Genomic DNA, 21,758 nt, shown 5'->3' on the forward strand with positions numbered 1-21,758 from the left:
ACAAATATTCCCCCTTCACCCCCACCCCAGGCCCTTTTAATGTCCACCAAGTCAGGCCTGGATCTTCGACCCCCAACCCCAGGCCTGGCGCTGCTGTCCCGGGGTTCTGGCCCTGCCAGAGCATTGACATGCAATGAAGCGACTTAGCGTGGTAATGACGCTGGCACGAATGCAGCTCGGCTGGCTCCGGGGTCGTACCCGCGCTCGTCCCGGCCTTTCATCAGCGCCTACACCGACACCAGGGGCGGCAGCCCAGAGCCAGCAAGTCCCAATCTGCACCTCAATGGCGCCCTCGGCGGGAATACAAAAACAGTTTAGCAGCCCTGGCGGGTGCGGAGCCGGAGATCTGCGGGGCGCGGGGAAGTGGGGAATTGCGAAGGAGGATTGAAACGGGGTTGCAGAGGATGGAGGGGCGTCTTCCCAAGCCGGCAAACAAGGAAAGAAAGCGAAACTTGGAGTTCCCTTAAGCACACTGTGGCGACGTCTGCGGAGTGTAAAAACCCGTGCTCCCAGGCCTAGGATTTGGCCTACTCAGGCTGTGGCCGCTGCTGGGAGGGTGTTGCTCCTGGCAGCCCAGATCCTGACTTCAAGCCACTGCACTGGCGACAGGCCGGGACAGCCCCGCAGGGTCTAGCCCTGGAAAGTCGACCATTTTCTGGACGGAGGGCGGCGCCAAGCCTCAAGGCCGGTTCAGCCCAGGGATTGTGCTCAGTTCAGGTGGGGCAAGGGAGGCCCAGGGCATGGGGAGGGCTCCCTGGGGCTCTGAGGTCCCCTGCCAGCTCTGGCTTCTCCCTAGCTTTTTGGGGCCTTCCGCCTACTCTGCCAGGTTTGGGGAGTTTGCTGGCGTCTTTGGAGGGAGACTTCCCCTTCTGCAGCTTTGGGTGGAGGGGGGAGTTCTCCCTGCTCCTGCCTGCCTTACACCTGTGAAGGAATGCTCCGATCTGCCACAGCTCCCATCCTTTTTTAGGTAAGCCAGGTGGAAATCTGGGCGACTTGGAGATTTTTGAGAAACAATCCCAGATGAATCAAAGGTCCTTACTAGAGTAACTCTGGGGCGGGACCTAGTGTAGTTACGGAGTTTGCGCATATCGCAGAGAGAAAAGACTGAGGTAACTTTCTTTTGGAGGACAAATGAGGAAGCTCAGCCAGGAAAATTAATTACTCTGTATTTCATAGTGTCACATTAGGTCCTTTATTATTTTTTTTTCTTACTTAAAAAAAAAAATCCCGAAAAGGAAACGGATAAAAGCCCCAGCGGAGCCAGCAGGCCCAGATGAAAAGTCCAAAAGCCCGGACTGACCCATCTGGACAAGGAGGCGGCTTTCCAGGCCTCCAGGTTCCGCGTCAGCCGGGCTTTGCCTGGCGAGCACGCCCGCGTTAGTAGCATCACCAAATCATGAAGGAACTCTCCCTGCTTTAATTAAAAAGGGGAATCTTGGGAAAACTGGAGCAGATTAACACAGCGAAGAGTCTGTTCCTGGTGATTTATTTTGATGCATGCATGAGACGGTATCTAGACTTGCAGGCGCACACATGTCTATTTCGGCTCAACTTCAGAAGCGGGTGTGCAGCTCCATAGGAGTTCTGTATTCGTGTCCACGTCGCACCTAAGAAACCTTAGCCTGAACACCAAGTTGAACTGTCAGTTGGCCCTAGCTTCACATAGACGGGAGGAAAATTATTTAACCCCTGGAGCTGTCAAGTAACCTCTTCAGGGTACAACTTTTATTTTACATGCCGCAATTAAGGGATCGCAAACCCCAGCAGAGCCACTGGAGCCGCTTGGCAGAATCTCCAACCTGGGGGAAAGCTCAAAGCCAATAAAACTCCCAGGGCGCTGCGGCCCGAGGGGGTGGCTGCTGCGAGCGGAGGCGATCCCTAGTTGGGCAAAAACCCTGGAGTGACTTCGCCGGTCTTGGTTTGGTGGTTATGTTTAATTGCGAAAGGGATAATGATTTCTAATAAAATTGCACGGGGCCAAAAGGGCAGCTCGGATCGTAGCAGCAGGGTTAAGGGAGAAGTGCAAAAAGCCGGGCCCCAGGCATGGCGGCTCGGACCTGGAGCTGTGCCGGGCTTAGCACAGGGCATCTCTGGAGAAAAGGAAGCGGAGAAAGAAAGGAAAGGGAATGGGGCGGAACTGGGGTAAGAGAGGGGGCGTTGGGGCAGGGGCGCGCAGCGGAGCTCAAGATGGTTTCATCAGTTCGCAGGCAGGAGTGAGCTCTAAAAGCAAGTTCGCGGTGTAGAGAGGCCTTTATACCTGGGTCGGAGCGGCCGGCGGCAGATTGCGGTACTGGCGAGCAATTGGACTATTGTTGATATGCTAATGAGGCGATTAGGCTGTTGGTAAAGAGCTGGAAAAGGGAAAAGTTTCTACCATTAGAGGGAGATCTCCGAGCGCACACGGGAGCTCTTTGCCGTCTCTCCTCCTCCTCGCCCTTCTCCTCCTCGCCCTCCTCCTCTTCGCCCTCCTCTTCCTCCTCGCCCTCCTCCTCCTCCTCCACCACCTCCTCTCCCTCCTCCTCGCCCTCCTCCTCCTCCTGTGCTCACCGCCGGCAGCCAGCACTTTGCGCTTACCCAGAGAGTAGCTCCACTTGGGTGCGAGACGGAGAGGGGCAAATCCATTCAAGCCGATCCATGAAAATGCTTTGGAAATTGACGGATAATATCAAGTACGAGGACTGCGAGGTAAGCGCGACGCCAGCTTGATCATCCATGCGGCCACAGGCTCGGAGCTCGACCCTCCCTCTCCTCCTCCTCTCCTTGCAACCAGCTGCGAAACGCGGGTGGGACAAACTTTCCCCAGCGCAGCGCCCGCCCCTCAGATTCGTCGGAAGAACGCGGGGGAGAAGCTGGAGAGGGAGGTCGTGGATGCTCCCTTCTTTGGTTTCCCTACTTTGAAGCCCGTGTTCCACTTTACTTCCCTTTCTGACCAATTTTGGCTGTGCATAAGAGTGGGGTGAAGAGAAGAACATGGGCTTTTGAAGCGGTCGCTGGCAAATGGGCACGCGCCTGTGCACTCCTCGTGTATCTTCATCGAGATTCTGAGGGCCCAAGTCACGAGGAACAGAAAGAGAAAACTCTTTTCCCTCTTCAACTTCCTCTCCGATATTTAATATTCCTTCTTCTATTCATTCATTCATTCTTTCTTTCCTTTTTTCCTCTCTTCCCCTCACCCCCCGTTCTAAAGCGGTACTCTTCTGGGCTTTGGAAAAGGGCCCCCGCACTTCGTTGTGAGAAGGGCTGCATCTTCCTGTAAGCGGGTTCAACTTGAGAACACTCATCCCAGCTGCGGGGCTCGCCCCAGAGCCTCTGTGCTTCAAGAAGTTCTAAGTAGCTTCTCCCTCTGAGCTACAGGATCGATGCACCCCACCGGGGCGCGTGGGGGTGGGGTGGGAAAGGTGCTACGCGGAGTCTGCTGGCCGCTGGGTGCCGGAGCGCCAGCTTCAGCAGCAGCAGAGAACGACCGTGGGAATCCTTGAGCGGCTGCGTACACCTCTGGTGCCGCGAGCCCGCTGGGCCGACAGAGCGCGCCGCTTTGGAACCCATTTTAAAACCCAGAGTCCCCCGAGCTCGCCTTCTTGAGGCAGCAAGGAGGCCCTAGCGCGACCGGTCCACCCGCAGGAGGCGCTGAGAACGGTTACAACCTTCAGTGAAATGAGCAAGGAGTCCAAGAGAGGGGTTGGGGAGTGCAGGGCTGAAGATTACTTAAATAGGTGGCAGTCCCAACTTTTGCTGGTTTTACTTCTTTTTTGGCATTCGAAGCTGAGAATGTTAAGCAGGTCTGTGTGCAGGCGCAGAGGCCGAGGTCTTGACTTCGCTCGGAACCAAAAATTGGGTTTATGTGAACGATGTGTCACCCGCTCCCTCCTCCCTTTTCTTTCTGAAGACTATTTTAAATCTTTCTCCTTTCAGGCCCCCCACCCCGGTAGATGGGGCACGGGGTGACATCCCAAGGGTACCGGCCCTTCTCTGGGGGGGTCCTGTCGCGCTGGGGGAGGGGCGCAGGGATCCCATGTCAGACCAGTGGCTTTGTTTTCGAGGCTGGGGGCGAGCTTTGCAGGCCGGTCGGAATGAAACTGAGCACCTCAGTCTCATAGGACAATTCATACAGTCCTGGTCTGGGCTTTGGCCGGAGGCTGGGGCATTTCACTTTCGCAGAGGCCGAAACCCAGCTCCAGGTGTGGACGCCCTCGGCGGGCGGGGTCCGAACCTCCGCGCAGCTCTAGGTGCCAACTGGATGGGGTGGGTGGCTAGGTGGGGGATGTACTTGCACCCTAGAGGGATCCTGTGGCGGCAAGTGTGAATGCGTGTGTGAGTGAGGCCAAAAAAAAAAAAAAAAAAGAAAGGAGAGAGAGGAGAATGAAGTCAAAGCTGTTTCCACAACTTTGGCGGCGGCGGGCAAGCGCCGGAGCGGGGATTTCGGGTTTCGGAGCTGGCTTGGGGCAGTCTGATTGTGCCGGGGCTCTGTAGGGACACGCAGGAGGCGAGGTGCCGCTTGTTCTGACAACCTGGCGGGTAGACTGGCAGAGGCAGCACGCCGGGAGAGCTAGCCGTGTCATCTGGGGGGGCGTCGGGCGGGAGTGGCCCAGCCAGTCGAACGGGTTTTTGCCGGGAGCTGCGAGCCCGTGCCAGCGGCGCCCGGGCTGGGCCGCCTCGCGTCTGTGCGCGCCCCGGCCCGCATCCCGGCTCCCGGTCCGGAATCCCTGGCCCCAGAGAGCCGAGGGCAGAGCGACGGTGGCCGGGGAGCGCGCGGCGCCCCTGTGCGAGGGAAGCTCAGGAGGAGGCCGAGGAGAGGGCCAGCGCCGCGAGCGGGCCGGTCCCCGGAGGGGCGCCGGGTCATGGAGGAACCGCGCGGCAGCCGGCAGCCGAGTCCTGAGTCTCACGCTCGGCTGCGGAGCCGAGGACCCCGCGGCCAGGGAGGGCCGGGAAACGCCTGCCGCGCCGAGAGCCCCACGAGCGCCCGGACGCGGTCCCCAGCAGCTCCTGCCCGCTCTGCACGACCCCCGCTACATCCCGAGGTCTGCCCCAGCCTTTTAGGTCTGATTGTCCTCGCTCGCTTCCTCTCCCCTTCCCCCTCCCCCGCGGCCTCCCCCTCCGTGCGCTCGGGCTGGGCCCCCTCCCCCCTGCCTCCCTCCCTCCCTCCCTTTCTCCCTCCCTCTTTCCCTCCCTTCCTCCTCTCGGGCTCTCCCTCCTTCCCTCCCTCCCCTCTCCCCACTCCGGGCTCCTCTCCCTCGCCCACACTTTCTTTCTCACACATGCACGCAGACACATTCTCCCTCTCTGCGCTCTCTCCTTCGGTCTCCCTCTCTGCCTCTTTCTCTTTCACTTTTGCATGCCCTGCAACCTTTTAAAATGTTGCCCCTTCCCTGTGATTCGCCAGACGCCGCGCCGCGGCCCCCCGCGCGCTCGCCCGCTCCCTCTCTCGCCCGCTTTTTGTCTCTCGCGCTCCCTCTCCCCACTCCGATTTGCTACACTGAGACTCCCGTCAATGGACTGCATTGAGAGCCGGCTCCGGCGCGAGTTGCCTCTCCGCTTCACGCTCGATTTCCAGGCATTCTTCCCTTATTAAGTATTCTTGTAATATTAATAGTCATGAATATCTGCTATTAGGAGGCTCCAGGAACGCTGCCCAGCGCGGTTATTAGAAGCTCAAGCGAAGCCGCCGCTAAGAAAAGAGGGGGAGACACGGATTAAGGAACACGCACGCACCCACACACTCACACATACTTTTTCCTTTTTCCTTTTTTGGGGTTTTTCATTTTTAAAGAACTTTGAATCATAACCAGTCGCGGCAGGATAGAGACCGTGGGTTCGACCAGCTGAAGGCGCCGCGCGAATCGGTGGTTCAAGTTCGGATGGATCCGAGCGGGGCTCCCGCGCTCGGGGGAGCGTCGGCGCCGTGACTGGAGTCCTGGGTGGCGCGGGGCTCTCGGCGCCTTTTGTGTGGCGCGCGCTCGGGCGGCGGGCAGCCGGGCGCTCCAGGCTTGCTTGTTTTTTTCCACCCTGACTCGTTACCCCAGACTCTTCGCAGATGTTAGTTCACAGTTTTTCAGCTATGGTGAGTCCCACCCCCACCCCCGTTCCTGTTTCTTTAGAAATTGGATTCTGGAAGCCTGGTGCTGTGGAACTGCCCGAAACCTCGGGTTTTCACGCCCAGCTTTCCTTCAGGACACCCCCTCCATTTGCATCTCCCACCCCACCTTCCGCCTTTCTCTCGCTCTTTTTGATCCCTAAATCCAATGCATTGCCCCCCACCCCAGCCCCCGCTAGACCTCTCGGCGCACGCAGACCTACCTAGCCTCGGCTTCCCAAGGCGTGTTTCTCCCCACGTTCATCTTGATTTTCTTGCGTCTTCATTTGTTCCCGAGATGTTCTCAACATTCGGTGGTTAATCTGTCTGCAGGAAAAGTGCAGCCCGGTGTACCCCTACCCTCGGGGCCTGCGGCTGAACCGCCGAGGGTTCGCAGTCCCTGGAATCAACTCTGTTCGCTTGTTTCGCAAGCGAGTTGTAATAGAGAAACATAAAAGTCAGGCGTTTCTTTTGCCCTTTGGGGCTGGGGTGGAAGGGGCGGGGGCCTCCGCCCCGGGGTGCACCTCTCTCTTTTAAACCCAGTAAGGCTGAATCTTTCTATTTTAAACCTTGACGCCCTCCTTTCCCCCATCCAAACCAAAATCGACTCTGTCGAGAAAAAGACTCCTAACTGAGGAAGCGGAAAAGACAGACCCCGATCCTGCAGTTAAAACCTTCTTTAAGCTGGTAATTTAAACGTGTGTTTTCGTTACAGCCCCTCTGCGAAATATGTTTCTATTTAAATAGTAATGAAAGGGTAATAGTGTTTGAACGTTTATGATTTTTTTTCTCTCCAAATAAATGGAAGAGAATAAACAATAACGCGGTGGCAGACAGGTTCAAATCGGGGGAGGGGGGAAAGGGCTGCTTCTGCTGTTTAGTATTTAGGAAAAATTTTAATTTTCCTTAAGAGCCGTTTCATACTGCAGTTTAACAGGCTATGTTTCAGGAGACCCTTTTCTATCTTTTCCCCCCTTTGAAAGAAACGCCTGAAGAGAGTCTCTTGTGCCCCTACATATGATGTCTAATTTCTCTGCGTTTTTGGAAGGGTCTGTTTCACTTCGGGGGTATTTTCTGAAAAGAACTTAGAGCTGTTTTTTTTCCCGGCGGCCAGCCAACGGGAACAGGAGATTTCCCACGCAGGCTTGTCAAGTGGATTTTGTGTGGATGGTTGTAGCTCGACGCCTAATTCCTTGTTCTTTACCTTTCCTCTCGCTGTCTTCTAGGACCGTCACGACGGCACCAGCAACGGGACGGCACGGTTGCCCCAGCTGGGCACTGTAGGTCAATCTCCCTACACGAGCGCCCCGCCGCTGTCCCACACCCCTAATGCCGACTTCCAGCCCCCCTACTTTCCCCCACCCTACCAGCCTATCTACCCCCAGTCGCAAGACCCTTACTCCCACGTCAACGACCCCTACAGCCTGAACCCCCTGCACGCCCAGCCGCAGCCGCAGCACCCAGGCTGGCCCGGCCAGAGGCAGAGCCAGGAGTCTGGGCTCCTGCACACGCACCGCGGGCTGCCTCACCAGCTGTCGGGCCTGGATCCTCGCAGGGACTACAGGCGGCACGAGGACCTCCTGCACGGCCCACACGCTCTCAGCTCAGGACTCGGAGACCTCTCGATCCACTCCTTACCTCACGCCATCGAGGAGGTCCCGGTAAGAGGCCGCGCGGGAGGGAACATAGCTCTCTAGTCACTTACCCCCAGGAAAGGATACCGGGAACACAGTCGGTGGGTCCGGGTTCTCCCCAGTATTTCCTTTTAAAAACATTTTATTTGGGGGCGGGGTGGGGGGACGTTTTGAGGAACCACACAAAGTAGTTGCGAGTTCTGCCCCAGAACAATGGTTCCTGGAGCTCCCTCAAACAATGCCTGCATTACCATTTCCACCAACACAAATAAATCAGACGAATGTCACCATTAACAATATCTTCCTCTCGACGACAGTAAACTGTCTCAATTGCTAAAAGATCTACTTCCACCGCTGAATCTGGCCTGGAGATTTCTCCCTGTCCTGGGAATGATGTTAAATGCAACCAAAAGAGCTCATTAAATGTTCTCAAAATGTAAAAGGAAGTGTAAAAGACATACTAAGAAGATCGGTTTTAACCGGATTTTATAAGCACTAGTGAAACCTAAAAGTTATATGTACACCCTATTCTGATTAAAGAAAAACTCAGTAGCAAATCCAAGCTAAGAGACTTTAAAATGCAGCCGCCTTCTCTTCCTAGGGGTGCTAAATGGTGACCTCATAAATCATTAGCTGGGTTCCCAATGCCTATCAGAACCTGCTACACCCCATATTAAATTAAATGTTTTGAGACTATTGGGTAATACATTATTTGAGTTCTAATTCAGTTATCAATAAATGCAGTTTAAAATGATTTCTAAATAAGCATGGCATTAGCACATTTACTATTTACAGTGCAAACCAGGCTACTGATAATTTGAAAATACTTTCTGAAATTAAACTTCAACCAGTACCTCTGCTTTAATTCTACATATTTATGGTTTCCTCACAGCCTTCCTGAAATGGAATTAGAGCAAACCAGTAATTTTATTAAAGCTGTAAAGGTTTCTGTTAAAGCTGCTTTTCTTTGGAGAGGAAATGTATCTGGATGTGATTTTTGCTAAAATGCTATTTCAAATTACTGCATCAAATATTGCAGCAGTATGTCCGTTGACAGTTTAATGATTACTACATTAGATTGTAAGGAAAATGGTCAGATGAACTTACCTGCTTGCTTGGTGAATTTAAAACATTATTTAAGTTCCATAGGAAAATAGAAAATTTATTACATCTCTCATTTGGCCCAGTTAGTCACTGAAATTTGTTGGTTATGTTTAGCAGCCCTTGCATGGAAAGCAGGAAAGTAGGCACTTGATCCAGTATAAGATTTAGTAACCATTGTGTGTCTGTGTGTGTGTGTTCATATATGTTTTTAGAAACTGACACTTAGCAGTGCTTTTTTTGGAAGTGAAATTAGAGGAGCAATAATTTATAAAAGAGCAATTTAAAAATGAACTGGGAGTTATGATCATTTTAGTTCCCTTTTCCAAAGCACTCTGAATCTTTTCCTTGCTTGTTCTTTGAAAATATTTGAATTGCAAAATAATGTTGCAAGCTTTTGGAACTACTGTGCATTAGAATTGCTCTACTTTGCAAAAATATCAAGGTGAATTCTTAACACCTGTGTACTCATTCTTTGTGGCAAAATTGGTCAGTAGGAGAAATTAACCAAAAGATTAAATAAAAACAAGGAAACCCAGTTGTTGTTCTTCCCTCTCCCTCCCCCATCTTTTAAGAAAAAAAATTCTTTCAAAGGAATTTGGGTCAAGAAAAAGGTTGTTTTCAATTTTTTTTCCCATTGCTGCAACAGTTAACCTTTAATAAGTATAACTGCTAAATATTTAAGAAAATCAAATCTATGATGAAAATTATTTAATCATTAATATCTCAGTGGGGTTTTAAACTTAACAGTCTTCCCTGTACAGACAAGGTCTAGAAATAACACAAATAAAAGTATTATGCCACACTACATTTACTTTATGGGTTTAGGGTGCATGCATAAAGGGATCATATTTCCCCATATAGTTAAAACACAAGAACTGCAGCAGTAGTCATTTCTGAACATTTCTCAATTTAATTATACTTAAATCCAGAAGCACTTTAGGCAAGTTACAAATGAGAGCATTGAGTATAATAAAACCTGTAATAAAGCAACTTAGTACCATCCACCCGGAATCATTGCGATCAGGCACAATTAACAGGAGCATAAATCCAAGACAGAATGGAAAATGTTCGAATCAGTATTATTGTTGGACAAAGACTAGAGAAGGAAGTAATAGTTTTTTAAATGGTAATGCCTGTGTTTGGTAACGATTGCAAAATCTTCTATCTCAGCAGCCCTGGTGCTAATTTGTAAACACAGCCAGCCAGACATTATATTGCCTGTCAGTTTCTGCATTAGAAAACATGATTTCATTTTACTTTCTAATCACGTTTTGACTCTAGCGCACACACATATAGCCATCCATCTGTAAAAAAAAAAAGAAAGAAAGAAAGAAAGAAAAACACCCCATATCAACGACAAACCTGCTGCTGGATAACAGGAAAGCAAGCTCAAAGGTTTTTTGTTTTTGATCATTTTCATATTCCTGTAATATCCAAACTGAGACAGTAGTCTTTTTAAAAATTTATTTGGAGTTTTCCATAAGTAAAGGTGTGTATGTGTTTGCTCTTTATTATACTATCTAAACCTTTTCCAACACTCTCCTGTTACTCCACCCCTGTCATTTCTATTGTGTTTCCCTGGCTTTCGCTGCCTGAACACTGGAATTGCTAAAGTCAGAAGCCGCTGAGGCACCAATCTAAAGCTAGGTACATTTCTAAATGTTGAACTGACTGAGAATGATTAGGTGCTCCAACACTTGATTCAATTTCCAAAGAAAGTTTTATTCCCCATCTCCACCCCCTTTAAACATGGATTATTTGCTGGAGGAGGAGAAATTGGCCATTGGTGTGCAGTGAAACCTCTTGAGTTGCAAAGCCCCAAATTCCAATAAGCCAAGATGAGATGTTTATATATAAATGTCATTATATGGGAGGAGGAATTTTAGTTCTACACCTTCCCCTCCTCCCATCTTGCAGGGAATATTCATTTCCTTTTGTTTTGATTATACACTTACATCCATGTGTATCCTTTTGTTGCAGCATGTAGAAGACCCGGGTATTAACATCCCAGATCAAACTGTAATTAAGAAAGGTAAGCCATTTCCTTCTGCATTCCAAGCATGTCCTTACAGGCAGAGTGCTATTTAAAAGAACTTGCAGAGCTGTGTTTATTTTTTCCAAATAGGATTTCCTAAAGGCTCAGAATTAGCAAATAGATAGGCACAGAACAGCAATGCTTAAATAATCAGCTTTCAGTATGTTGGTAATGCTAACAGGCTAGCTTTGTTCTGATTCATGATTTGACCATTTAATTTAGTTTAATGATATTTGGACAAACACAAAATGTACAGTAGTTGAACTGACTTGGAAGTTGCATTTCAATTTTGAAAGAGTTTAATAGTTTAATCCATTTCATGGATGAATGTTAAGAAGTGTATAATGCTAAAATAGTACAAATAATTTATTATTAGCGTTAAGGACAGAGATGGTGAAAAGCACTCTTTAGCAGAGAAAAAAACCACTCATGTTCTTCAGTTCAGTTTCTTGTTAGCTGCTTAAGGGTCTTAGAACTTTGTGAAGTAGGTTAACTAAATTTTAGCTTTTGGTTAAAATTAGCATCCTGAAGATGTGAGGATTATTAGCATATTTGTTCAGTGCAGAAATTGTTAGAAAAGTGTCAAGTGATTTGAATGGACTTGTAATTTGTGTTGTGTTTAGTGAGTAGAAATAAAGCTTACTGGATTAAATGCCATTCACTCTTGGTAGCAGCTTTTTTTTGGTTATGGTAGCAATGTTACATTTCAGGATTCTAGGCACCACCAGAGGACGATGCTATATAAAACTGTTCTCATTTCTAACCCCAATAAGTATATTGTTAGCTAGTTTAAAGTTTCATTTTTTGCATCTGTGAAGTCTTTGTCACGTCAAATTAGATGTGCAAGGGATAAATCTTAAGAGATGCTCTTTCCAAGTCGACATGATAATTGGCTCTTTTATTAGTAATCTCTCAAGAGTTCGTTTAACTCCTATTGTCTCTATTAGCCTCCCCAGAGCTATTAATGTCACAAGTGATCTATCCAAAACCTAGAGCCCCCCACCTCCCTATACATCTAGCATATCCCCATTAAAGAACGCATAAGGAACAACACAGTGATGAGATTGTGTGCATATTATGTCTCCAAATGGAATTTTAAATTATAATGCATACTGTATTCAAATGGTTGTGAATGCATCTGAATTATATTGGTGCTGAGAAACGTTATGCATTAGTATACTTTCTGCCGGTCTTCTTTTTTTTTTTTTTTTTTTTCTAACAATGGTGGGTCCAACAATAAAGAGCTTATGGTTTTAACTAGAAGGTAATATATACCCACTTTCCCAATGAAGGCGCTTTAGCAGAGAGGGACTATTAAGCATTTACTTAACAAAAGGGCACGTTGCTAGTATTTCACTGTAGGCCTGTGCGTCCCTCCCTACTCCCCAGTTCAAAACTGGCCTTGGAATAGATCTCCAAAACTGAGACGTTTTCAAAATTGAACATAGGAAAGGGCCTATTTATCAGAGATGGGACTTGTGATGTGGACAACAAAATCCAACACTTCCCAGCGTGGTGCTTCAATTAAAACGGTCGTTTACAGGGTACTTTAGCCATCTAAATTGTCAGCTGATTTTAATAATGGGTCTTTGAAGCAATTCCTCACCACCACACACACTAAACCCCTCACCCAGCAAAACCCCTAAAAGTACAAATAACTTGCTCCGGTTTGCAAATGTAATTCCCCTGCACCCTGAACCCGTGCTGCTGGCCCTCATCTGGGGCCCACTCCGCTCGGATGCTCAGAGCCTCAGGGGTCACCAATTTCACCACCCATCTCTAGAGAGCACCCTTGACGGCGAAGGGGAAAGAGTCAAGGCAGAAACGCAGGCCAGGCTGGTTGGGGGAGTGCTGGTCCGCCTCCCGGCGCCCTGTGAGGCAAGGAGCGGCTCGAGGCCGAGGAAGGGAACGGAAAGGGAAGTAGCAAGATGAGAACAGAGCCACAGAATTTCCGAGCCGGACGGGAAAAAAAAGCGGGGGCTGTGGCCCAAGCCTGGGAGCTGGACCTGGCTGGGATGAGGACCGGGGTCGGACAGGATTTGGGAGGGATTCACGACGCCCACACGCGGCCTCCCCTCTGTCTCCGCAGGCCCCGTGTCCCTGTCCAAGTCCAACAGCAATGCCGTCTCCGCCATCCCTATTAATAAGGACAACCTCTTCGGCGGCGTGGTGAACCCCAACGAAGTCTTCTGTTCAGTTCCGGGTCGCCTCTCGCTCCTCAGCTCCACCTCGAAGTACAAGGTCACGGTGGCGGAAGTGCAGCGGCGGCTCTCACCACCCGAGTGTCTCAACGCGTCGCTACTGGGCGGAGTGCTCCGGAGGTGAGGCCTGTCACGGCCCCGCCCGTCCCGCCCTGCGGCCGGGGGAATCACTGCGCTTGCGCTGGGGCGGCGGAGGCGACGCAAACCAGCCTCGCGCCGCGCCCCTCCCTACGCGGGAAAGGAAAGGGGGCGGGGAGAAGAGCGTAGGGCCAAGTGGGCGGGATTGGGGGAGATGGAGGTGCGGCGAGCGAGGCGGCGCGCGCCAGCGCTCTCCGCTGCTTTCCTGCGCGCTCCCGGGTTCTGGTGCGCGCCTAGTCCGCTGCCGCGCGTTCGCGGGGTACTCCGCCTCGGCCTGCCTTGCGCAGGCGCAGTTCGCTCTCCCGCGGGCTCAGTCCCGGCCGCCGCAGCCGCGGGGCGCAGTGCAGCCAGCTTTTCACTCTTCTCTCACGCCTTGCAATCCCAGGAAAAGTTCCTCTCAGGCACCTCGCTTTGCCTTACCTCTGACTAGGGTCTCCGAGGGTAACCGGTCGTGTCTGGAATAGGGTTTTAATAGAATGGCTTTTAACTAAAGGAAGAGAATGGTGTCCTCTTGAGTCCACACGCCGTGTCCCCCGGTTGCTGTCACCTCCCGACTCCCGTGCTATAGGCGTTTGCATATGACTGTTCCTATGTACTGGGACCCTGATGTGTGCCAAGCTGCGTGCGAGCATGTTTACGTGCATTGTGTGTAGTCACTACCAAGGAATGCATCTGTTACATACATGGCCAGGGATTCTTACCTCACCCCTGCGAGGTTTGAATGATTCATTTAGTAGATAAGATTTTATAAGGGTCAGCAAGGTAAAGCACCTTTTCTCAGGGCAGATTTCTCCCTGCTGTGGGCTTCCTCCCCCTAGGATTCCACTCTACTTTGTGAGTTGTGGGGCTTGTGTTGAACTTGCCTGGATAATATGTTTCTTCTCCTCTTTCTTCTTTAATCGTACTGAGAACTTCATTGTTTTGAGTTTTATTCATTTACCTATCTGTTTATGGACCCACAGTTCCTTTCTAGAGGCTATGTCCCATATAAAGTGCATAAAGAGCATTTCCTGGAAGGTTTTAACATCAACCTTTCTAGTCTTTTCTTCCTCCTTGCACAGTCATTTTGCTTTCCCTTTGTAATCTTTCACTGACACAGATCTTTTCCCTGCCCTCTGCTTTTTCCTTCCCTTCCCCCATCCCCAATATTGGAGACTGTTTACCTAGGGGAGTATAATCTAATCCACACAATTAAAGAGCACTTGAGTAGGGAATAAAATCTGAAATTAATTAATTTGCTGTTTTATTTAAACAATTTATCTTAACCACTTTCTGATTATGGGATTCTATTTAGACATCTGTTTAGAACTGCCTCCATTGTCTCTGAAATCAGTGAAACTTTTAAGGGCTGATATCAGCTTTTGACGTTTCCAGTTAGGCTGGTGACATGGCATGTAAACAGTTGGTGAAATGAATTTCCCATTGGGGCTAGAGCCAGAGCAAGAAACATGAGAGTGATGATAACTTTGGTTACTCAGAACAACCTAACAGCATATCTTGCACAGACAGTTTTAAAGACCCTGTTGGGATTTGTGTGATTGTAACATCAGAGAAAATATACAGTAATCAGTTGAACTCAAGAATACCTCAAACCCTAGAGATCAGGCTGTGTTTGTTTGTTTGCGGTTCTTCTTTAGAGAGTTGGGAAATCAAAACTTCTCAACCTGCCACAAGTGTTGCAATAATAACTAAACATAGGGAGTGCTTTACAGTTTAACAGGCATTTATTTCCTATGAACTTGCTGTACTATTCCTAGGTTTTCCTCCTTTAAATGTCTTGGGGCCAAGCTTCTCAGTTTTTGAAAGCACATTTTAGGAAACTTTCACAATGATTTTAATGTAGTACAGAGCAACCCAATGTTTTCTAAATCCCTTTCTTGCATATATTTGTGAAACAGGGCGAAGTCTAAAAACGGAGGAAGATCTTTAAGAGAAAAACTGGACAAAATAGGATTAAATCTGCCAGCAGGGAGACGTAAAGCTGCCAACGTTACCCTGCTCACATCACTAGTAGAGGGTAAGCGAACCCACTTGCTAACTAGAAGGACCTACCTTTTGGAAAAATGAATAATATTTAGTGGCCAGATGTTTGGTTGTATTTTGTGTCAGTTGGGCAGTTTCATCTTTGCAGAGAATGTAGCCAGATGTGAACAGAATTCTTGCATGGCAAAAAGAAACATTTGCATATACTCCTATACCTTCATCCTTCCTCCTTCTTCTCTACCATAAAGTTAGACCTCTCCAGCCTAATTCTGACCTAAACAATGCACAAGTTTAAGAACTGCACATTCTCCAAGTTCCTGTCTCCTTTAAAGGGCTCAGCAGTAAATCACTTACGTTATTCTGACATCTGCGTTTGAGAAATGCGTGACCATTACTTCCTGAATTAATTTGGGAATCTTTGACCTGCGTCCTGATTTAAGACCGTCCTGAAAGCTGAGGGTAATGTGCCCTTTCAGGTTTTTGTTTTCCAAACATATGCTCCCTTATCTCTTGTTTAATTGTGCTTTTCTCTTGGAAAAGAAGAAAAGTGAGCAATTTTTGATTCTAGATTGTGTGGATTTGGAAAGATAAAAGAAACATAAGCATTGCAAAAAGTTCCTCCTTGCAGCTGTAAACACACACACACCCTTCCAAACGCCTCAAAACAAAAAGCCAACCCTCATCCTCACTCCCTGCTCTAGATAAGTGTCACCAGAAGCCACTCACATTCCTGCTGCCTCTAGATTAAGTTTTCTGATACAAGATTGGCCTAGGTTTGGGTGTACTGAATTGAATCTACAGCTCTCCTGTTTTGCTTTGTGTCCTTTTGTAAATGTCTCTCGCTAACAGGGAATAAAAGTTACTTTAATTACCAGACAGATTTTAAAACTAGCATGTACATTTAAAGAAGTTGTTTTATTTGAGGGGATACATAACAATTAAAGTTGTAGTTTGTAAATTATGCTTTAAATGTTTAAAACCATATATTTGAGGAGGAATCCTATGAATTCCATTTGTTGATGATGTCAGAGATTGATAGTAATATAACTGTTTAGAAAATCAGCAATAGTTCAGTGCCAGAAACTGAGCTACAGTAGCATTACATTAAAAATCGTACCAGTCCATAGAGAACCCACTCTTCATACTCCCAAAATAATTATATGCCAAGAAAATGGTAGTGGTGGCTTAGGGTATAGCGTGAGAGTTTGTCTGGGTTTGGGGATTGAGTTCTGTAGCAGGGAGGCAGTTTCTGGAGAACTGTTATTGTTTGTGATCCGCTCCATTTTATGGAAACAAGCTCTGCAGAGAGGGCTTTGATGCTCTAATTGGCGCATGCGTTCTTCCGGAGCTGGAGCTAATGGCAGGAAGCCCTGCAGTAAAAACCAACTGGTTCAGGAAATTAAAACCAAAGATTCGAAAATCAACAACACAGACAGACTCAGTGGAGTGACCCTCAAATCCTCTTGGTTAATCGGTTTGGATGAACAGATAATTTATGTGATCAAGTTAAAATGTAACCCCTCAGTTGTTCCCTTGCAGAAAAGCTCAAGGAATAATTATGAGTATCATTTATGAATGTGTTGATAGGTGTTGAAGCTGGAATATAAGAAGCATTTTAAAAGAGAATTTGGAGAAATGCTATTTGGCATGGGGGATGGGACTGGAAGTTGGTGGATGGGATTTACATTTTCAAGTCTTCCTGGCCCTCTAGAACAAGTGGTCATTTTTCCTGATAAATGTATCCACCAGATCCCACAGAGAAGGAAGGAAATAAAATGCCTGAAATGAGAAAACAAGTAGTTTGTGTTTCCTGCCGCATTTGGGGTGAAGGGAATAAGGGAGTTGATAGTGGGGAAGAAGTTGGGATCCCTACTCTTCATTCTCTTGCACTGGCTTCCTCCTCTCCCCTCTTGACAGGAGAAGCTGTCCACCTAGCCAGGGACTTTGGGTACGTGTGTGAAACCGAATTTCCTGCCAAAGCAGTAGCTGAATTTCTCAACCGACAACATTCCGATCCCAATGAGCAAGTGACAAGAAAAAACATGCTCCTGGCTACAAAGTAAGGCATTTACCTCTGTGGGGTCTCTGGGTCTCATTGTCAAGAGAAACAAAAATTGTTTTGCTCTTCCTTCTCTCTTGTTTTCCATTTGTGTTCATCAGCTTTGTTGCAGATATTGAAGTTACAACACTGTCTTATAAATCATAGTCTATGTTAAGGGAGAAATACAGGTGGGATTGTTAGGTTGCTCCCAACTTTTCTCTCTCATCTCTCCCACCTTCTCATTTTTATTTTTTTTAAAATGAGTGTGTATGGGGGTGGGATGTAGGAGAGGTTTGCTGGAAGTTGAGGGTGGATTTGTGACTACGTTCTTTCAGAAAGACCAGAATCAAATCCTCAAAGGGGTAACAGGCTTACCTATATCACTTTTTGTCTCCTGTCAATATATTCTCCAAGGGCAAAGATTAAACCGTGGCCTGCAAAATGTGCAAGCCAGAAGCTGTCCTAGTTTCAACCCAAATCCTTATTCCATTTCTTACCTTCCTTTCACACCCCCTTCTCGAAAGTACTACAGAGAGAGAGAGAGACAGAGAGAGAGAGAGAGATACACACACCCCACAGAAGTTTTACCCTACAGGCGAGAAGTCAAATAGGTTTCAAAGTGGCCCAAGTTGTATTCCCATTGGTGCCTAGGCTGAATAGGCTTCTCCAGGTGGTGTGTGAAAAGAAAATGACTGTTTTGATATTTTTCTGGAAATTAAAAGGCTTGTTGGGAAGCCCCCAATTATCAAAGTTGATGTCACAGGAGGGCATGGAAGCAGAGGGCATAAGCTGAGGCCTTGGGTGAGACCCTGTTTCTGGCCTGGGAACATGAGCTGGCCTTGGAGAACTGAGCCAGCCCAGGTTCCTTGCTTATCCCCCTCCCCAGCCCCCTAGGCCAGGCTGCTGTGGCCCTGGGAAGGCCCCAGCGAGGCTTTGCCTCCCAGAAATCAGAGACAGAGCTTCCTGAGTACAGGCCTCATCTACTTCTGTGAGATTTCAACTTTTTCTTTTCTCCAGGGTTCCAGAGCACACCCATCTTCACAATTTGCAGTATTTTTATTTTGACCTATGTGGGGAAAGAGGAGAAATGGGAAATTAAAATGTCTGTTTCTTCTTCCCAAACACTACTTTGAATTATCTCCAAGTAACAGGGTGTGTGTGTGTATGCCTGCTGGTTTTCGTTACTGTTGTTATTTTTTAAAGGCAAAATAATCCCAAGCAAAGTTTTGCCTTTCTGTCCAAATTCAACTGAATTTGATTGGAAGGTGAAGGAGTGGGGACTTCATTCTACACACTGCTGCCGAGGTCTCTCTAGAGGAGCAGGGAAGAGGGTCTTTAGGACGTTTTGAATAGGAAGGCTAGTGTTTCTGACTTACGGTCTGTCTGACTTCTTTCTTTCTCTTCTAATGTGTGAAATGGTTTCCTACGTCTAGGACGTTTGGTGTGAGGGAGAAAGATGGGAATGGAAGTTTAACATATCTGAGAGGAGAAAGAGAGAGAGTCATTTGTGACGGTAGGAAGGGCTTGCATTTTAGTAAAGAGAGATGGTTTAGTGGCCACTGAGAGGTGCCTGGGTCTCCCAACGTGTGGTCGCACGGTCTGTTCCTGGGGCCTTAGGTGATGTCAGGTGCCGGCGGGATCCCAGCAGTGGTAGCTGCAGGGAGAGAGGTTTTCTCTTTGCTGCTGGTGCTGCCCAAGGTGGAGCCTTATGTCGCTCTCTCTGCTCCACTTGTGCTGCAGACAGATCTGCAAGGAGTTCACCGACCTGCTGGCTCAGGACCGATCTCCCTTGGGGAACTCGCGGCCCAACCCCATCCTGGAGCCTGGCATCCAGAGCTGCTTGACCCACTTCAACCTCATCTCCCACGGCTTCGGCAGCCCCGCGGTGTGCGCCGCGGTCACGGCCCTGCAGAACTATCTCACCGAGGCCCTCAAGGCCATGGACAAAATGTACCTCAGCAACAACCCCAACAGCCACACGGACAACAACGCCAAAAGCAGTGACAAAGAGGAGAAGCACAGAAAGTGAGGCTCTCCTCCCGCCCTGCGCCTCACCAGCCCCCGCGCGCCCACCCACCGGCGGGTGACAGCTCTGGGATCAGCAACCCTTCCTGCTGCTGCTACTGCTGCTGCTGCTGCTGCTGCCGCCGCCACCACCGCTGCCCTTGGGTCCCCCCAGTCTCCGGGACTGCTCTCTCGACTGTCAGTGGGGCAGCCGCTCCGACTCCCCCCTCGACCTCCCCACTCACTCCTACTTCTACACCCCTGTGCCCTCCTGTGGAGCCTAAGAGAACAGAACAGGCCGTGAAGCCAGCAGAGAAAAGTTCTGCCGAGTTTATGAACCCCCCCTTTTTTTTTAAACGAAACAGCAAATCAACAACAGCAACAGAAAAAAATTAAAAACTTTTTTTCTAAAAAAAAAAAGTAAAAATAAAAAAAAATTATATGCGCTTCATGGGACTGAATCACCACCTTCCCTTACATACTTCAGTTCAGATTGTAGCCATACTTAAAAAAAAAAAAAGGCCAAAAGGATGATGACAACATTTTTATCAGTATTGTGAATAAACTTGAACACAAATACACGAAGTTCCATGTCATGTCTTCAGTTGTAGAAGTTTTTCCTCTTTAAGGTAAAGCGACCAACTTGAACTTTCTCTGGCAACACGATTCGCATTTATATAAGGGAATCAGTGTTCACGTCTTTGTATATATTTATTTATGTGTAATTTAATGGGAATTGTAAATATGGTGAGTCTGTTTTAAGCCTTTTTTTTTAATTTATCTGATCTCATTTACCTCTTGTTTAGTGGGTTTTGAATCTTCCTATTAGTTTTTCATGTGGTTCATGGTACTGATTTAGAAATCCAATGTTTGGGGGATTTTTTTTTTCTCTGGGATTCATGAGTTTAGCCCTGTTGTAGCATGTTAAAGGTGACAATGAAACAGCTGGACAAATTTTTAAAAAGTAAAATAAAATTTATAATTAGTATTATTACGTTTAGCTTTTCATTGAACTGAGAAAAAAAAGTGATATTGGACCCTGGAAAGATTTTTAAATTTGAGTGGTTTGATAACCCTTCTATGTATTGTAGGGAGAAAAAAAAAAAAAGTTTATTTTATTCCACTGTCCTCCCTTAAAAGCATTTGAGCAATAAATGAATATTGTCTTTAAACCAAGGGTTAGGGAATTTTCCTCTCTCTCTCTTTCTCTCCTCTCTCTTTTTGTTCAAAGAACTTCAAACATTTGGGACCACCTGGTATTCTGTATTTTCACTGGCCATTTTGGAAGCAGTTCTAGTTGCATTGTATTGAGTTGTGCTGGCAGTAGTCTCCATGCCTGTCAATGTATCATAGTCCTTTGTTGCCCAGATAAATAAATATTTGATACGCTTTATGTCGATTTTTTTTTATTCAGTGGCTGTCTTTACCCAGGCGTATTTTTGTTCTTGGCAGTATTTTTTATTCAGTATGGTTACAGTAATTGAGTTTAACTCTCCCTTGGCAATTGCTCCTTGCAATAAGCAGCTGAACCCATTGTTTCCCTCAAGTATAATAAAAACTTACTTTCAACTTGGAGTTCAGAGCAGGGTATCATTTAGATATTCCACTGAGTCTGTATTCAGACAAATGACACAATAAAGCCCGATGTATTCTTTTGGATAAAAGATTGTTTGTACTGCTAAAGGAATGACATACTGTCTTCTCCTTACTAGAAACATTAATTTTATTATTAAAAATAAAGTTTTATTTTATTTATGTTGATCCTTTAGGTTTTCATTTGTGTTTTGGAAAGCAAAATATAAAATCTACAGGACCAAATGTTAAGGATGACCAGGAAGATGGAGAAGAGAAGAACAGAAGAAACTTCCCACCAGCAGCCCTCCCCTCCCCCCCACCAGCCCTCCCCTCCCCCCCACCAGCCCCCCCCCCCCCCCCACCCCTGCCTAATAGCGCCCCCCCTCCCCTCATAACTGCTTTGGAATTTGTCTCAGAGGATAACTGAGATTTAAATTGTTTGTTCATTAGCACAAACCACTTCAACGTTCACTTGCTTGCCCAGGCTATTTGGTGGCTAAGACAAGCAAATGAGCTAAGACCAGCTCCAGTTTTCTGACAGGAGAGAAGGAATAGTGGCAGAAATATACATAGAGCAGGGAAAGAGAGGGCAAACTGTCTCCCATTTATTTTCATATTTTATTTAGAGATGTTCTCCTGTAGCTCTCGAGGTAGAGACAGGCGTTGGGAATGATGTTGATCCCTTGAATCTTTCCTTCTTGCCCCCTAAATGCCAGCCCACCCTTTCCTATCACCAGAGAGCTCCTCTTAGGACCTTTTAGAAATATAAAACCTTCTCTGAGGTGGGGTGGGAGGATGGGGGAGGGCTGTGAAGCCGGCCTCTCCAGACCTCTCCTATCTGTCTTCTACAATAAGAGGACTGTGTGCTGAGCTCTGAGAGAAGGAAGGACTTCCTGTGCGTAAAGATGGCGAATCCAGACCTTTGTAAACTGATTTGGAAATTCTTTGCTTTGGAAGGGAAGAGGACTTTTTA

At 47.7% G+C, this 21,758-nt stretch overlaps 2 protein-coding genes and 1 long non-coding RNA gene across 5 annotated transcripts in view; 2 read left to right on the forward strand and 1 right to left on the reverse strand.

Moving 5' to 3' along the window:
• Positions 1–20,971, forward strand: part of TFAP2A (transcription factor AP-2 alpha) — a 23,032-nt gene extending 2,061 nt beyond the window's left edge. Inside the window, exons 1-7 of one of the 3 annotated variants that reach the window (XM_017526688.2) lie at positions 2,395–2,685; positions 7,297–7,731; positions 10,789–10,840; positions 12,933–13,164; positions 15,081–15,199; positions 17,083–17,224; positions 18,947–20,971. In XM_017526688.2, the coding sequence (XP_017382177.1) occupies positions 2,635–2,685; positions 7,297–7,731; positions 10,789–10,840; positions 12,933–13,164; positions 15,081–15,199; positions 17,083–17,224; positions 18,947–19,235 (1,320 nt within the window). In that variant the 5' untranslated portion in view covers positions 2,395–2,634 and the 3' untranslated portion in view covers positions 19,236–20,971. Of the gene's footprint in view, positions 1–2,394; positions 2,686–5,242; positions 6,059–7,296; positions 7,732–10,788; positions 10,841–12,932; positions 13,165–15,080; positions 15,200–17,082; positions 17,225–18,946 lie in introns of those variants that run through there. The other 2 variants (XM_017526689.2, XM_037737843.1) reach the window with 2 other exon arrangements.
• The window catches only part of CUNH6orf52 (chromosome unknown C6orf52 homolog), a 365,015-nt gene that overhangs the window by 219,592 nt on the left and 123,665 nt on the right, over positions 1–21,758 (forward strand). The gene's annotated exons all lie outside the window — the stretch shown is intronic.
• On the reverse strand, positions 1,150–4,723 carry LOC108302962. Its single transcript, XR_005199869.1, has 2 exons — positions 2,575–4,723; positions 1,150–2,351 (listed from the first exon to the last, which is right to left on the reverse strand). It is a non-coding gene; the product is annotated as an uncharacterized LOC108302962 (long non-coding RNA).

The sequence above is a fragment of the Cebus imitator genome, unplaced genomic scaffold, assembly GCF_001604975.1.
Source record: "Cebus imitator isolate Cc_AM_T3 unplaced genomic scaffold, Cebus_imitator-1.0 Scaffold43, whole genome shotgun sequence".
Lineage (NCBI taxonomy): Eukaryota > Metazoa > Chordata > Mammalia > Primates > Cebidae > Cebus > Cebus imitator.